The 16,739-nt window shown below is 43.5% G+C and overlaps 1 protein-coding gene across 19 annotated transcripts in view; it reads left to right on the forward strand.

Annotated features, from left to right (window-relative positions):
- The window catches only part of ADAMTS9 (ADAM metallopeptidase with thrombospondin type 1 motif 9), a 79,767-nt gene that overhangs the window by 49,078 nt on the left and 13,950 nt on the right, over positions 1-16,739 (forward strand). For 14 of the 19 annotated variants that reach the window (XR_015274984.1, XR_015274985.1, XR_015274987.1 and 11 more), the window contains 2 exons: positions 8,658-8,825; positions 12,816-12,989. The exons of 3 other annotated variants lie outside the window; for them this stretch is intronic. Coding sequence is in view for 11 of the 16 variants with exons in the window: in XM_086845896.1 (XP_086702022.1) it covers positions 8,658-8,825; positions 12,816-12,989 (342 nt within the window). In the remaining 5 variants the exon portion in view is untranslated. The remainder of the gene's footprint in view (positions 1-8,657; positions 8,826-12,815; positions 12,990-16,739) is intronic. 2 more of the 19 variants (XM_086845899.1, XM_086845900.1) reach the window with 1 other exon arrangement.

The raw sequence follows: 16,739 nt of genomic DNA on the forward strand, positions 1-16,739 counted from the left end.
CAGGATTGGTTTCCCTTGGCAGGAATCTGTTGGCATTGATGGTTTTGCAGGGCTCTTTGGCTGCACACAGGGAGGGAGAGCAGCAAAGGGGCTCTGAACTGGGTGGGAAGTGGAAGAAATGCCTGGCCAACATCTGTGTCAGGCAGCTGGCGCTCTAGAATTTTAATCTTAAAGTTGGTGTCAGTGGAAACTTTGGGTTATTTGTATTTAATTCTGTCAAAGCCCCAACATGTTGTTTGCAAAATGCTTTCCCCATGCAGCTGGCTGAAAACAGGCTGCTCAACAGCAATATTTTCTGTGTCGTTGTTCTGATAATGTTCATAGCAGGCAGGATGTCAGGTCTTGCTAAGGCAGAAGTGATAACCAGGGGCAGATTTGGTTGCAAGTGTATATAACTCCGCTGTTCCCTTCTTCTCCTATGCAGAAAATGAATTTGCTGTGACAGCAGCATTGCTGAACTGCTGTTGGGGTTTTGTTTGAAGAGCTTCAGCCTGTTGCTCCTCTGAGGCAGTGGTGATGGATGCTCATGCATCTCTCTCCTCACCTCAGTGCCCACAGCTGGTGGCTCCAAGGCAATCACAGATGGGCAAAGCCAGTGGTACCCAGCTGCCCAGTAGAGTAACATCATTTTTTTTATCTCTTTTTACCCTAAAATCTCCAATTTCCATTTTTATTGTTTGCCTCTTATCACCACCTTTCATTGCTCCTCTGTTTCTACTTAAATAAGGAGAACTGTATACCTATACTTTTGTTACCAGTTCTCTGTCTCTTTTTTGGTGGTGTTGATGCTCCATTAGCAGGAAAACAGCCATGGAAGCCCATCAGCTACACCCTGCAGGTGAGGGACCACCCTGGGGCACGGGGTGCTTAACACTGAGCCAGCACCTGAGTGATTCCTGGATCAACTCCTCACAGGACTGATTTCCTGCAATTTAAAACTCAGCTGTTGCAATCCACTCTTCCTCCTTTACAGGCCCCCATTGGTCTTTATACCCCTCATGACCTTTTAGTGTGATGGAGAAGTAAAAGGACTGGTCAGCAATGTCCCTTCTGACCTCCTTAATCCAGTGACTAAATGCAGGGGAATTACCAGGGAAAGGAGCTGCAGACTCTCATCTGCTGTCCTTCAACAACCTCTCCTGTTGCCACTGCCAGGACAGACAGGAGCTGGACCAGTGGTTAGACTCACAAAGGTTATTTTCAGGTATCTTGAAAATGTTCTCATCCCTTTGCCACCCAGGCAGTGAATCCTCTGCCCAAGTTCCTCAGTGCACTTTCCCACTCAGAGCAGTCTCTTTCCTCCCATAGTGCAGTTTGGCTGTATTTGGCATGCCTCTGTGGTTGCCTTTTTATACCTCCTCTCTTACACATTTTCTCAATGAAACAGTCATTTTCTAGGCCTAAACTCAAACAAGAAGTGGTGAGGCTGCTGTTCAGTGATGCCTGGCTTCAGTCCTTGTGTTATGGGTGGCCCATCCCTGGCTGCAGATCTCCTGCACATCTGCAAATGCCCACACAGGAGAAATAAAGCAATAAATAAAAGAGCAATTGATGGGAATATTTGTCTCCCAAAGCACTGGCTCTGAGTACAGGAATGCATTAGACTGCAAGGGACCCATTGAAGCACTAGCACACTTTCAGGGATGAGCTGTGAAATGCAGCATCTTCAGGCAGATCCCTGAGCTGGGTTTTGGGAGGTCTGCCTGCAGTTTTGCCCATTTTCCAGAGTCACACTGTATACCCCACACTGCAATCATTGCTGTTGCTCAGATCCCAGGGATTCAGAAACAGGGATGTATAGCAATGAGGGACACTAAGCACAAAGAGATTTACTGTGCTTCTAACTTTCCCAGTGAGTGATTTGTGCAGTTATTAAGAAAAAATGGTGTAGTTAGTCCTGTTCCAAAGGCACTTAAAGCTCTATTCATACTTAAATTTTAATAATAACTCACAGGGGAGGTGAGTGAGCCAGCAGCATGGATGAAAATCTGTCTGATGCCCAAGACCATATGCAGATTGACAATATTTATCCCTAGTGTATTAAGCCAAGATTCTTTATAAAATGGGGGAGCAAGTAACAGCCCAGTGCTCCTACAACCCCCCAGTGTGATGCACACCTGTGAAACAGGGCTGACATTTCTTGGAGAGCTCTTTACTTCGTGTTTTAGTCCATCCAACACAGAGAAATCCTGTTCTGGACCAGAATATCTAAATGTCATTGTAGTACCACTGTTCACTAAAAATATGGAAGTGTCAGTTAGCTGAGGCACCTTGCTGCTTCAATTGGTACTCTCCTAAAAGTGCCACAGCATGGAAAATAGTCTTCATCAGTATCTTCCACATCTCACTGTATTGGTGTCCTTAGGTAGCTCACACATCTCCTAATTGGAGGAAATGCCATCTGATGCCTCCCTCCCTGGAGAGACCTGCAGTAGCTCTATGGGGCTTTAACTTGTTTGTTGTTCAAGGTAAATAGTGTGGAGCAGGGCAGGGACACAGCTTTAAGGAGAGCTTTGTGTGCTCACAGTCCTGTTAATTTCTGTGCCTGGTGAAGTCTTTTGTGGTGTAACAACAGGGCAGGGAAAAGAAGGGGGAGAAGGTGTTGCTTACTGGGTGGATGCTGCAGAAGAGATGCTTGGCTTCTCCTGCTGCAGTTACCTCTTTCTTCCCATATATCTTGTGAGGTTTCCTAGCTTGGGGAAATCATTGTATTGACTTTGGCACTCAGGCCCTTAAATCTTGCAAGAGTTAAAGAACCCAAGAGCATCCTTTCCTCTGGGCAATTTGTGCTGGAGCAATGGGCTCCAGACACACCAGCTCTTTCTTCCAGTGTAACAACACATCAAATTGGACCCTTTTCTCAGAGAAATTTTCCTCTTTTTTTTAATGTGTTATAAGACATCATCTGAGGCCACTCACCAGTCCCTGCAGCTGAGTTTGGTGGTGGGAAGGTGAAGATTTAGTGGATTGTTCCATTTCTCCTTTTTGCAAAAATGACTTGGGAAGCTCTGTGCCTCTGCTCCAAGCCAAGACCCAAGCCTCTGGAGGATGGAGACCCTGTGGGCACTGCAGAGACAGGGCAGGCCAGCATGGAAATTCCTTCTTGCCCATGCCTGGGGCAATGAGGGCTCCTTGGGAATACTGGGGCAAAGCCTGCTGTTGTTCAGACTCCTCCAGCTCTAAGAGGGCTCCTCAGAACACTTCCACAAGGGCTCTGGACAATGCTCACAAGCACATCGAGACTATACATTCCAAAATCCCTAATGTTCATGCCTCTTTTTTATTCCATCATCCCCTTTCTCTGAGGAGTCAGTTTGGATTAAACATTTCTAAAGCCTTTCAAAACCACAGTGCAGTGTTTTGGTGTATTTTGTTCAGGTCTCTGATCCATTTACCCTCCCTTGAATGTAGAGACCCCTCTTCCCTTTTATGAGAATCACATGTATTTTCTGGCCATGCACCAGCTAAAATCACCATGACCATACACACTCAGCACCCATGTGCCTTAAGTCATGTCTCCTTAGTTTGTCAGCAAAGGAAGGCCAAGCTGGGCAACTCCTGCCCTGCATTTATCTCCACCCAATTTTATGGATTTCTCACCATGCTAATGCATGGTGATGGCACAAGACTGTGCTAAAACACGTAGGTGGGAGAAACAGGGCTCCTTGCTCCATTGCTTCAGAGCAGCAAGAAATATTTCCTAAACATCTCTTTAAGTGCTGCAGCCTTGCTTTCAGCCTGTCTGGCTGAAGCCAAGGGGATTACATGCTGAAATACCTTGCTGTTGTGAAGCTTCTTTGGTTTGGATGCCACAGAGTCCCTGTTGCTGGACAGCACAGTAAGATTGCAGCATTTTAAGATTCCTGGTAGAGGTTCAGGTGGTGAGGAAGGATCCAGGGTTTCCTTGGTGATGTGTCTGTTGATGTCCTTTGTGCTCAAGAGACTTCAGAGGTACAGAAGTCACCGGGATGTGGTTTCAGTGTCTGAGAGCAGCAGTGGCAGTAAAAGGTGATGCAGACTAATGGGCTGCTGAAAGGTACCTCTGGGGGTACATTGTTGGGTTTGCTTGTAGGTGGAGAAGTTTGCTGGCATCCAGGAACACATCCCTCTTGGAAAAGGGGTGTAAAGCATTGGAGAGCTCTTGCTTTTCTGCTTTATTTCATCCAACACATTTTGTCTCAGATTGTTGGAAAGGATGAACCAGGGCTTACTTACAGCTGCTGACTTTCCATAAAATCCTTAATGTGGGGAAGTCTAAATCTACAAGGATTGATTTTAATTTCCTCCAAAAGTTGCTCCTGGCAGAATCTGATAAAGCCATTTTTAGTCTAATCCTTCACAGCCCTGCCCTTGCTGAGCTATCAGAGCATACCTATCTTTGGGAATGCATTTGGTGATCACCACAGCTTGCATTCATTGTCTTAAATACCTCCCAGATCGTCGATGCACAGTGGGTCTGAAAAGTGGTCTGACAGCATTTTCTGCAGCTTTTCACTACTGGGGAAGTGTTCCCAGGTTCTTTCTTGGGATGTGCCTTTCTGCCCTTTGTGGAACTGCCCCTTCAAGCACAAAGTTTACATGGAGCACTCATCCCATTTCTTCTGGACTGCTCTGTGATGCCTTTTTCTTCTTGCCAAGATTTGTTCATTTGTGCCCAGGGCTCTTGGGTCCTCCTGGTGTTGGACTGACCCCAATCCCAGAAAATCACCAGAAATTTAAATTTTTAAGAGATTTTGAACATATTCTGTTGGGTTTTTTTTCCTGCTGTGCATCAAGTAGCAGCCTCTCTATTTTAGGGAGGTTTTAATGGACAAGATGTACCCTCATCATCCAAATGATCAGATCAGGAAATGCAGAAAGGGTTATTTTAAAGCAATTTGCACACACTTGGTAAAACAGAATGATCATCTCCTAAACTCTGAAACAGAAAACAAAGTGTTTGTGGAAACCAAAACAAAAAGCAGAGCACAGCAAGGCATTGCAGGAGATGTTTAGCATCGTGTTCTGACCTTTATGGAAACAGTTGATATGGAAATATTTCTGCTGTATTTATTTAAACTTTTTTCCTTGCATTTATTTAAACTAGGCAGTATATTTATTTGAAAATATCAGCAGCATGCCAATCTCCAGGTCTTGGCATGTTAACAACACTAATCATGCAATAAACATAAAGGCCTTAAATCTGTGCGAAGTGCTTTGATCCTGCTGCTCTTAGGAAAGTCCTTTTGTTTTTGTTCTCCATGTAAAGTGCCAGGTGTGACTGTGGTGGGTTTAGGAGATAATAAAGATAGTAATAAGGGGAAGGTTTGCTAGAGTTTGAAAATCATGCCTATAGCTGATTTTTTGAAATATTGTTTCTCTATTATTTTATATGCTGCAAAATTTTGGTGTTTTTTTTTTTTTTTACAGAAACATCACAATTCGTTGTTTTCACACCCTCATCCATGCCTGGCTGTCCTCCCAGGTTCAGCCAGGGGTGCTGTTTGCTGTTGTGCCTCAATCACAGGCTGTAAACAGCCTTTCAGAGCAAGGTTTTCCCACACTGAAGTGGAGGCAGGGGCAAGCTGACCACAGGTGTGCCCAAGTGCATGTGATCCTTGACTCTAGGCAGCTGGTTAGTGAAATAATTCCATACAATACCTGGCTGCACCTTCAGGGCTGGCTCAGAGGTGCTTAAAACCAGTAGAGGTTTCTCTGTTGACTCAGAGAGCCTTGGATAAGGTGATACTCTTATTCCAGAGAGCCACAGTCTGCCCCCAGTACTTGGAAGCATTTCCTATGGCAGGTGTGGGGAAGAAGTCAAGAAAAAGAGGAATGTGAAGACAGTGGTTTTGCCAAATGTTTTAAGGAAGGCAAGGTCAAAGCTTACCTTGTTGTGGTACTGTTATTGGTAGGTACCATAAGCAGGCAGCATTTGCAGCCACGAAGAATCCTGTTAATGAAATGCAAAGTTTCTCCAGGGTCCAAAATAAATGACGAGGCTGGTGGTGGTAGTTGGGTGTAGCACTTCCTGGACTCACATGGCGTTGAGATGCAGCCCACTATTAAATTATGCTTTGCATGTGGCTCACATATGCTTAAAATCAATGTGCCAGATAAAAGTTGAATACCTGAGATGAATTAGATGGCAGTTATTAAGCAGACTCTTTGCAAAGGAATTTTCAGTCTCTGATACTTGGTTAAATTAGATTATTCAACCTTTCTTTTCTGTCAGTGCAAATGAGATCATAACTCAAACGTGCATGAAAGCAAACGGGTGGTTTAGATCTGAAAGTGCACAGCTGCCTAAATTTGATTTATATTAAAGGCAGACATAGAAATGATTAATTCCAGCATCTTGGGAATTACATTTAAGTATTAACAAAATTAAGCAAATTATGCCTCAACCTCTGAGTGCACCGAGGTTTGCACGCAGACTTGTTTGATCATGGGATCACGAGATAAATGTCAGAATCGGGCTCCACGCCAAAGTTACGCATTTTGTAGAAGGAAAGTAATAATTTTGGAAATAACTAGTACCAAATTGCTTGTGAGATCAAGAATTTATCAACCAGCTTCAGGTCCCCAGAAAGGTGCTTGCATTGTGGCACAGTGTGGTTGGCCTTATTTAAGGAGAAGTAGTGGGATCCCATGTGTTTTTTAAATTAAGGATGCTCTGTGCTATAGCAGCTCAGGATGTGGGATATGATAGAATCTTGATCAATGCTGTAAATTTACTCTTTAACTTTGGTTGTCACAGTAAAGTGGCATAACCTGCATGAAGACTGTTTACCAAGGAGCCCTTGAATTTTTGTTTAAGCATCAGTGTTGGTGATTAGTTCAAAGACAGTAAATGGATGGAAATATTAGAAGTTTAGAACTGGGTTCTGTAAGATGTGACATTTCTGTCTTGCTGCTGACTTTTGTTGCCTGGTGAAAGAAGTAGAGAGAATGAAAAAATTAACTTCTGATGACATTGAAGGCTTATAAAAATAAGATAACATTAGCTTGATCTTTCTTCTGTTGATACTAAAGAAAAGAAGTGAAGTTTATGGATCTGGGTAACTTGTGAAAGTTTTATTTTAGACAGCATTTCTTCTGTTTTCCAGTGCAAGGTTGGATGTTGCTTGTTGGGTTTTTAGGCCTATCTTTGAATTGGATCTGGGCTCAGGAAAACTCAGAGGCAGCTATCCCTGCTAGGCCTCTCAGAGGAGCATCATTAATGCCTCTTAAACCTGTTGATCAACGGGACCCCAGTGATCTTTTGTCAATCTGTAACATTCTTGCAGCAGGAAAACAACCTTTTTCAGGGTATCATTTGTACAAGCCTTTAAGCATCAGTGTCTGGTTTTAGGAGCTAGATCCATTTCTCTCCACATTGGTCAGAACTTTTCCATTTAGAAACTGCTGTCTTACTGGTTCTTTGTGGGCTGAATGAACTGTAAGTAGGGCTGTAATATAAAATATTCACAGGTGTCAATGTTTATGCCAATTCCTATTCTAGTGGATCTTCCAGAGCTGCTATATATATATATATATATATATATATATAAAATTTTTAGGTTTCAAATGTATTTATAGGCTGGGAAGAGCTTGAGCTTTAATATATTTATTGGGAAATATACTGATGGAGTGACTCCAAAATGAAGGGCGAAGCCTCATTTCTGCATGTTTTCCCCATTCTGAAAAGAAAGCAGAACATTTTATATAGAGAGATGGTTAAAACAGTGTGTTTGCCCTCAAGGATTAAACCAGTGTGCTTATGACGTAGCATGTAATGAAGAAATGGAAGCTGAGTCTCTGGGTGCATCATGCTGAGTAAGAGGCTTGTTCTACATGAAACTGTCATATTAAATTCGTGTCGTGATTCCAGACCCCTTTGATTCCTAAATCTTTGGAGGAGACTAATCTGAAATCAAAGTGAAGTTGCTTGGGGTTTGCATGCCAGAAGTGGTCACATTTGAAAAAGTTCAGTGAACCTGCAGAGGGAGGTTGAAATTATTTGCTTCACTACAAAGCTTGCAGCTAACATACCTGCTGGTTTGCTTTTTGCTTTGAATTCTCCAGGCTCTGCCTTCTTGCCACCTTCTGAGTTGTTTTCAAAATGCATAAATCTTAAGGATGAACATGTCCTGGTTTCAGTCTGTTAAGTGAAGCAAAAAAGAAAAGTCAAACTACACTGATAAAACAAACACAAGCCTTTGTACCAAGGACAAGGAAATGCTGCACTTTCCTGCCTTGTCCTTTTGCAGTTATTTCCCTCTGTGAAGGTGCAGAGCACACTTTACCCTCCTGATTTACCAATATTTGACATCCCTTTGTACAAAGGTAAATGGAAATGGTTCCTTTCAAGTTCCAAGTAGATACTGAGGGCTCCTGCCTTGATCCCTGTAAGATGACTCTGCTCCTTTGAAAGGAGTGGAGCAATGCCAGGAATCCAGCCTGTTATCCCTGCTGAATGTCAGCTGTTTTCTCTGGTTTGATACTGGCATTTTTGGGGCTTTGACCAAGAATATGAAAGACACAATATGAAATGTCTGTACTCGCCTCAAGCTTTTTGTGTAGCCTGCCAGGGACCTGGGGAGGTGCTTTTTGGTCCAGCTAAAAGAAAATGCCCTGGGAAGCCATGGCCCCTGTGTGAGTGTGAAAGCTGATCTGTTGTTGCTTTGTATTTACAGTGTTCTGTCTCCTGTGGAAGGGGCCAAAAGCACCGCAGTGTGTACTGTTTGTCAAAGGAAGGGAGGCATGTAGAAGAAGAGAATTGTAAACACCTTGCTAAGCCCAACGTGCAAAAGAAATGCAGAGGGGGCAGATGTCCGAAGTGGAAAGCAGGAGATTGGGGCCAGGTGAGACATGTTGTGTACCCCTTTGCACCTTTTGGTATTCTTCCTCCATCAAATTGGTTAGAGCCTGGTTTTCCAATCATTTCTGTCCTCATGAATTATTCAGGGCTAAAGGTTTTGGGCCAGATCCTGGTGTAAAACACGGTAGCTTTATGGACAGCAGTGGAGCAGTACAGATTTGTACTAGCTGGAAACTAGGCAGCTTGCTTTTAGTGTCTATCTGAAAGCAAATTTCATGTTGTTTATTTTAAGTTTTTGCTGGAAACATCATTAGTATATAATATTAAAGAGATTTTATTATTTACTCATGTTTTTAATATCATTTAAATATCATATCTCAAGTAAAATCTTCCTTAGTTTTGAGAAACAAACTCATTACTTGATTTTCCCTCTTTAAAAAGTCAAACAGTGATGCATAGAGCAGAGGCTGCTGGAAATTAAAAATATTTTGAGTTATTAAATATCTTGCTTGCTGAAAGCATACCTTGATTCCTTGTTCTCCTGAAAATAATGTCTTTGTCATCACCTTGAATCTGCTGCATCACATTTTTCACTCTGAACCTTGCTTTTCCCTCTACCTCATTAGCGTGCTAATCAGAGGAATTATTAAAAATCCCAGACTAAATGAACTGTTAACTTGTAAAACATCATGTTCCCTTGCATTCTGTCTTCCAAATTTAGGTACAAAACACACATTCTTTCTGTACTCAAGTTCCCTGAAAGACAAACTATTAACATTGCTACAGGCACACATGCAAATGTTAGGACAGCATGCTGTTGATTAATGTCCACTCATAAAAAGGACAATAAACCCATTAATGATCTATGAATATTTTCAGATTTGTATTAGTTCTTTTTAATCCTTACCTTAAGATTATCAGGGTAGGAGTATTTGCCATTATGTGGGTGAAAGAGTAAGTGCTCATTCACCATGGAGGTTCAGTTACCGAGGTCTGAGTTCTTTACCTGAGGATAGGAGCATCCAGCCTGTGAAATCCACAGCACTGCTCCCATATTGGAAATTAAGTCAATATTATTACCTTTATTACCTTCAGGACTGAAACCTCAATTTTATACATGAGCCAGACTGAAATGAAATGAGAAGCCATTGGAAAGTCTTGTGATATCCAATTTGCACCTTATTTAAATTGACTGCTCCTGAAAGCAGTTTTTTTACAGCTAATAATTGTAAACATAGTAATGTAATGGTCTGTCAATTGCATTGAAATACACTAATATAATTGATAAAAGTAAGTGGTTTAAGATTCTCAGCTGTCCACTGCATCATAGATATTAATTTTATGCAGCTAGAGAAAGGAACCCAATAGGGGGATGAGGTGATTTATGGTCTGAGATAATCTCTTATGACCAGGCAATTAAAGAATATTTGCATGCTAATAAGGCTAAGAACAGGCTTTTCCTGGAGTAGCTCCTCAGTCCAGGTTCCTGATGCAGGATGTGCTCAGCCAGCCAGCACCTTGCTTAGGGAAAAAGGAAAAGGGTAGAAACACTTAGGCTACAATGTCAAACTGGACTTTTTAAAGCCCTGTGAAATGCTGTGACATGGATCTCTGAGCCTCACTGGTGCTGGCAGCATCTTTTTTGTCTGTGACAGATGAAGAGTTGGGGCTGTCACAGGATGGGAGTGCTGGCCCTGGGTCCCTTGTAAGTAAGAGGTGTTCCAGGCTTTGCCAGAGATTTAATGCCTTGGAGCCAAGCTGGATTTAGGTGCTGAACTTCTCATTAAGAGCATGAAACAGACATGAGTTTGGTGCTCTGAATATACAGTAGATCAAGGTATAAACTGGGTGTGAAAACTCCATGTGACTTTCCCTATCACCAGTGCCACTGTTGCAAATAGGAACCACGATCAGTTTCCACTTAGATATTATCCAAAAAAACCTTAACTTTCTGAAGGACTAATTGTCTCAGAAAATTAATCCCAAAGCTGAGCTGCTGTGCTTTTTCTTCTGAATAAACCAGCAAAAAGTCTGCATGAGAAATAAGACAAGGTTTTCCCATAAAAGTGCATCCTTGTGTCGCTGTATATGCACAGAACCCATTGCATATATCTTTAGGTGTCGGGGGATTTTGCCTCCTGGAAAAGGAATTACTGAGAAAATGAAGATCAAGAAATATAGGACTGGTTAAAAATCAGTTTCAGTTGGACACTGGCTGTGCTGGTGCTCCAATCCTAAGTTTTTTTCGCTTTGGATGTTTTGTATTCAGAGTGTGGTTAGTTCTTTTCTAGATTGTTAGGAACCCACTTCCCTGGAGCAAAGACATATCTCTAAAAAGGCTTTTTCTCCAAGTTTTAAATGTGTTTATGTCTGCACTGAAATGCCAGATTTAATGTGTTTGTTTCTCCAAAGTGGTGTCAATTATGGCCATTTACCTTTCATTTAACAAAAATACCAATATTTATTCTGCTGTCTGGTATTTGCATACTTCAGCTACAGGCTGAAATCCAGCCCTATCTAAAAACACAGGCAGAGCATCAGGGAGAGCTTCTGTCACAGCCCAGGGACCATCCTGTCCCCAAACCCAGGTGTCACACACAGTGCAGACCACCATGAAAAAGCCACAGTGTCACTTGTGCTCTTTTATCCATACCTAGGCTTTTTATGTTGGTGATAAATGCAACTCAAAAGATATCTTAGAGCATGGCAGGCATCCTGGTGTATATGTTTCTCTAACTTTGTGGCTTTATTCAGTTTAAGAGTCCCCTAAGGAATGTGTAGGACAAAGAGCACTGCTAATCCCAGGGAAGCAGCAGCATATGGGAAGAATTTGCATCACTACTGACTGAAATCTCACTGCTGCTTTCAAAAGCTACACAAAAATACTCCCACCTCTTATGAATATCTGAAGCCAGACAAATAGTCACAGTCAGCTTTTCTCTGGTTCTTTTGGCTTTATGGGGCATTTGGATAGTAAAGCAAAGAGCATTATGGAGGAATACAGAAGAGGGAGTTGCTTCCCCATTAGGCACCACTTAATTCCCTGCCTTAAGAAGGCTCATTTCAGTGGGCATTGCAATAACAGGCTGTGAACTTATTTTCTTAGTTCCTGATATATTAGTAAGTAATATTAGTTGTTATAAATAACTAATATTAGTTGTTAATTCAGCTGTGTTCTTAATGCATACCTTTAATTTATATGCACTTTCTACTGTAAATGCAAATTCTCTTTACTCCAAATCTGTATAGTATACTTTAAGGTCTAGCCAGGGGGAATCTGTTCCAGAGGAATACTAAGTACTGCTAAACATATTAGTGTGCAGTCACAACACAAAGAAATGTTGCGTGAAAGAAAAATAAGCCGTTAATAGTATTGCAGTATAGATAATAATTTAAAGATGTCTGAGAAACAGAAAAATTCAGGCATTTGTTGCTGTGCCTTGAAGCTGGGAGAAATGTGCCCACAGTGTAATGAAGGAAATGTGAAATGCAGTTAATTTCAAAAAGACATTTGTTTTCAAAAACTAACTGTATTCCCTGCCTTGGTGCATGTGCATGTTTAGATGCATGCTGAAAGAAACCCCAGCTGTATCACACCTTTCCCTCTCTACAGCTCCACACCATACAATCCAAGTTTGCTTTTCATTAAAGCCCACTCTGTTCATAGCATTTGATGTATTTTGAACTATTACTTTTTTGAAGCAGTGCCTGAGAAGCAATGCTCAGAGCAATACTCAGAGCCTGGCCGCCCCTGGCACGTCAGGGTGGTTTAGCAGTGTCGCTATTTTGCAATAAAAACAGATTTTTCAATAAAAATCCTGTCCAGGAAGTCCTAACCCCACTGAAACCAACAGCAAATATTCCCACCGGCTTCAGGTTCCCATTTTTCCCTTCGCTCAATGAAAAGCCTCACTTGGAGGCTTGCTAGAGCATCGCTAGGGATGCGGTGGAGCCCCGAGCAGAGGCTGATCCCCCTGAGCGTACCACGGTGGCTGTGATGGGGAGCTCCACTCACCTTCTGTCCCTTCCTCAGTGCTCCGTGTCCTGCGGCCGGGGCGTCCAGCGCCGCTCCGTGCAGTGCCACAGCGGCACCCCGAAGGCAGCCCAGGAGGCCGAGTGTGACCCGGCCAGCCGGCCACCTCCGGAGCGGGACTGTCACCTCCCCGAGTGCCCCACGCACCGCTGGGCAGCCGGAGAATGGCAGCCGGTAAGCGGGGACCCCCCTTCACCTCCCCGGGGTCACGGCTCCTGTGCTCTCAGGCGTGGTGTGATGCTGGATGCCGAGGATGGGGAGCGCTGCCGCCGGGTCGGGCTGCTTGGGTTGCAACCTGGGGATGCCAAAAAAACAAAACAAAACAAAACAAACACCCCCCCCCCAAAAAAATAGGCAGAGGGAAGGCTCGTGCATGCTGGCTGAAAGGGGGAGCGGAGAAACGTCTCTGTAGGGTTAATTTATTGCTTCGTGCTGCCCTGTGTTTGGCTGGGACCTATGCAAATAGTGAGCAGGTTTTGGGTAGGGCGGATTTGGGTCTCTTCCAGGAGACAGAGCCCTGCCGCGCTGCTCCAGCCTGAGCCCTGTGCCAGGAGGAATTAGGGAGCAGTGGTAATTCCCTCTTCCCTGCCCCATTACCCCAGCTCCATCTGACATCCCTGTCCTTTCGCTGAGCTCCCGGTCTGTGCTCTTTTATCAAGCCATGAGCAGTGCCGAGACCGAGTCTTCTGTGGGAGGTGATGCTTTTCTGTGTGACCAAGATCAGTTCCCATCAAAAACAGCTCCTGAGACTGGAACTGGGGATAAAGCTGCTGCTGCAGTGGCTTAGGGAGTGACTCCAACTCTCCTGCAGCATGGGCAATGAGTGGCCTCAAGGCTGGTGGGTGGTAGGAGGACGAGGGGGTTCTGAGCAGGAGGAGCCCTCCCATGCACTGCCAAGAGGGTGCTGTGTCAGCCTTCAAATGCACAGCGGGTTTTGGCAGAGCCAGTTCAGGCCAGACACCAAAATGATTCTTTTCATTGTTTTTTTTTTTTCCCCCCGTTTTTAGCCCCTTCATGTGGTACCTCAGCCTGACAGGAACAGGACACACAAGTTTAGCTTCATTTCCCCAGTCTCTGCAGTGCTGGGAAATTGGGTTTGTGATCCTGTGTAACCCGGCCAGGAGTGCAGGAGGCCAGAGGGGGCTGTGCCCTTTCCCAGCTGCTTCCCAGAACACAGGGAAGTGTGATGGGGAGCAGCAGGAGCCAAAGCCAGGCTGGTCACACAGTGCTACCCAATGGAAACATCCCAGCCAGAAAAGGAAATGTAGGAACAGCTGAGGGGGCTCCAGCAGCTTCCTTGCAACAAACTTTTAGTTTTACAGAGCTCATTAACTTCTTCAGCTGATACATTTAAAAGCAGCAAAGAGGTTACCAAACGGCATGTAGTGCCAGTCCTTACCTAGTGGTGTAATCAGCCCTGAAAAGAAACAACTCCTGCCCCATCCTTTCATAGAATCCTCATAGAAATTAAGTTGGAAAAGACCTCCAAAATCAAGTCAAAGTTTCAACCAGATTTTTCCCCTTTCTCCCTTATTTTTGCAACTTCTCAAAACTGTTTGGAGAGGTGACTGCCTCCACCCTTCCAAGCCCTTGATGGGATACAAATACTGATGTTTTCTGAAGCTTTCCAGGATTCCCCATTGCACTGGGGAAATTTTGAACATATTATGGAGACATTTTTTTTTTTCCCTGAGGGATCTTTACTAGGAGGATGGACTGGAGGTTTCTTCACCTTCATAAGTACTCATAAGTAACCATGAACAGGAAAATGCAGGAGCTGCCCAATGTGAGCTTGCCCCTTTGGATGATTCCAAGCATTTCTTCCAAGCACTTCTTATTTTGTTCTGGTGTACACAGTGAAAAAAAGGAGTAGCACCTCCTCCCCAGCCACAGGCACTGTCCATGAGGAGGCACAGATTGCATTGGTATTCTCTGAGCAGGGAGCAGCAATGAACCCTAATTGACATGGAAGGCAGGATATAAATAACATCTCAGTGCTGTCTTGTTCTTGATTTCTTATCTTTAAAGGGAATCTGTCAAGAGAGTTTGGGGTTTTTTTTATTGTTCCTTTTTGTTGTTGTTGTTGTTGTTATTTAGAAAAAAGTGTCGGTCTTGACAATGAGAAGGAATATGAAACTTACTGGAAACCATTTACTGCTCTGTTGGTGTATCACCATTAATCACCTGTTCTCAGTGCCCTCACCAGGGGGGAAAAAGTCAATAGAAAGAGCCTTGCTAATGTCAAAATAAAACTCAGACTGGAGTCACAAAAAAAAAAAAGGGAAAAATTGGGAGAAAGAAGGGTTTTTTCCTCTAATATGAGCCTCTGTGGAAGGACAGTGCACAGCTCTGGAAGCTGCCGTGCAACTCCTGAATCTTTGACATTTGCCTTTTGGGGGGAAATTGTGCCATCCTTGCCTAATTTGAATTGCAGAGTTACCCAAGGCATGTTTCAAGCATTCATGGCATGGGGGGTACATTTCATCCCTGTGTCAGATGGTTATTTAAAAAAAAGAAGAAAACAATCAATGCTTTCGCAAAGCAGTGCCTTTGGGGTTATTTTAATTATTGTTATTGCTCTTCTAAAGCAGTTTCAGAAGTGCTTGAAATGATCTTTAATTTGAACTGCCAGGAAAATAGTTCAGAATTTGGGAAATGAGGCAAAAGAGACAAATATTGTCAAATGCCTGACCTGTTTTTGAGATTTTGCTATCAATAGCTGTTACAGCCTGGCCCCACTGTTTTGTGTGAGATTTAAATCAGTCTTGAACATGAGATTTCATGCAAAATCTGACACTGCATTAAGAGGAAAAATAGCCTTTCCATGCTAGCTGAACTGTCTGCTTTCTATATGAATAATGTTTTATAACTTCAGGGTGGCTGATTGGAACCTCTGCAGTGTTTCTCATTGACTTAGTTTGAGTCTCACTGCCTTTGAGCCTCATTTGATATTTCAGTGGGATTATTTTAATTGCCAGTTACCCTTAAAAATACAAATAACCAAACCTTCAATTTCTGATGATGACTAAATGCACAGAGCTGGCTCAGGTTTATTTGGCCACACAACTGTTATTTGCAGACAAACCCAAATCAGGCTGGCCTGTGCTTGGGAGTGTCAGTCTCTCATCAGCAAGTAATGATTTTAAACAAGGATGGGCTTTTGATGTGATAGCTCTTCACTGTGTGAGAAGGTGCCTTGATGGCCTAGAGATGGTTCAGCCTCCTGAAGTGAAGCATGAGTCAATGTGCTTTGCAAATTTAGTCTGCAAATACATTAAGGAGATGAGACAAAATCAGGCTTGGTTCTCCCTCTCCTTTCAAGGTGCCTCCTTTGGCTGTGAGGGACCACGGAACAGACCCTGTATTGCTGACCCCTTGCTGGGCTAGAAAATGCCAAACCAGAGGAAGGGAGGCTTTGAGCATCCTGTGACCCTGCTCCCATTGTGCTGGAGAGTCTCTCCTTAGGGAGGAGCAGGCAGGTTGGGGTTCAGGCTGCCCCCAAAGCTGCCTGGAGAGCTGCCAGGGAAGCTCCCTGATGATGGAGCTGTAGTGGTGCCATATTCACACACAATGACCCCCTTTCAGCTTTTACTTATGTAATAGGGAGATAATCAAAGACAGGCAAATATAGCTCACTTGGTTTGCTCTCTGGGGAAATCACACTCCAGCAGGTTCCTCCAGCCCCTGTAGGATTGCCATATTTCAGCACAGACCTAGAAGGAGCTTCCTCTCCAAGGACTCAAAGCAAAAAAGTAAATAAGGTTGAAAGCACACAAAGCCCTTGGGGTCTTCTGGCAGACTGCAGATTTTGCAATGTTGACTGTTGCCTAAGAGTTCCTAAGTTATTCCTTTGGAATAAATGCTGCTTTGTGGAGCTGCCTCTCCTTCCCCATCCCTTTCCACTTTGCCCCAGTTTTAAATATT

Source organism: Cyanistes caeruleus, chromosome 11 (genome assembly GCF_971803275.1).
Source record: "Cyanistes caeruleus chromosome 11, bCyaCae1.hap1.1, whole genome shotgun sequence".
NCBI lineage: Eukaryota > Metazoa > Chordata > Aves > Passeriformes > Paridae > Cyanistes > Cyanistes caeruleus.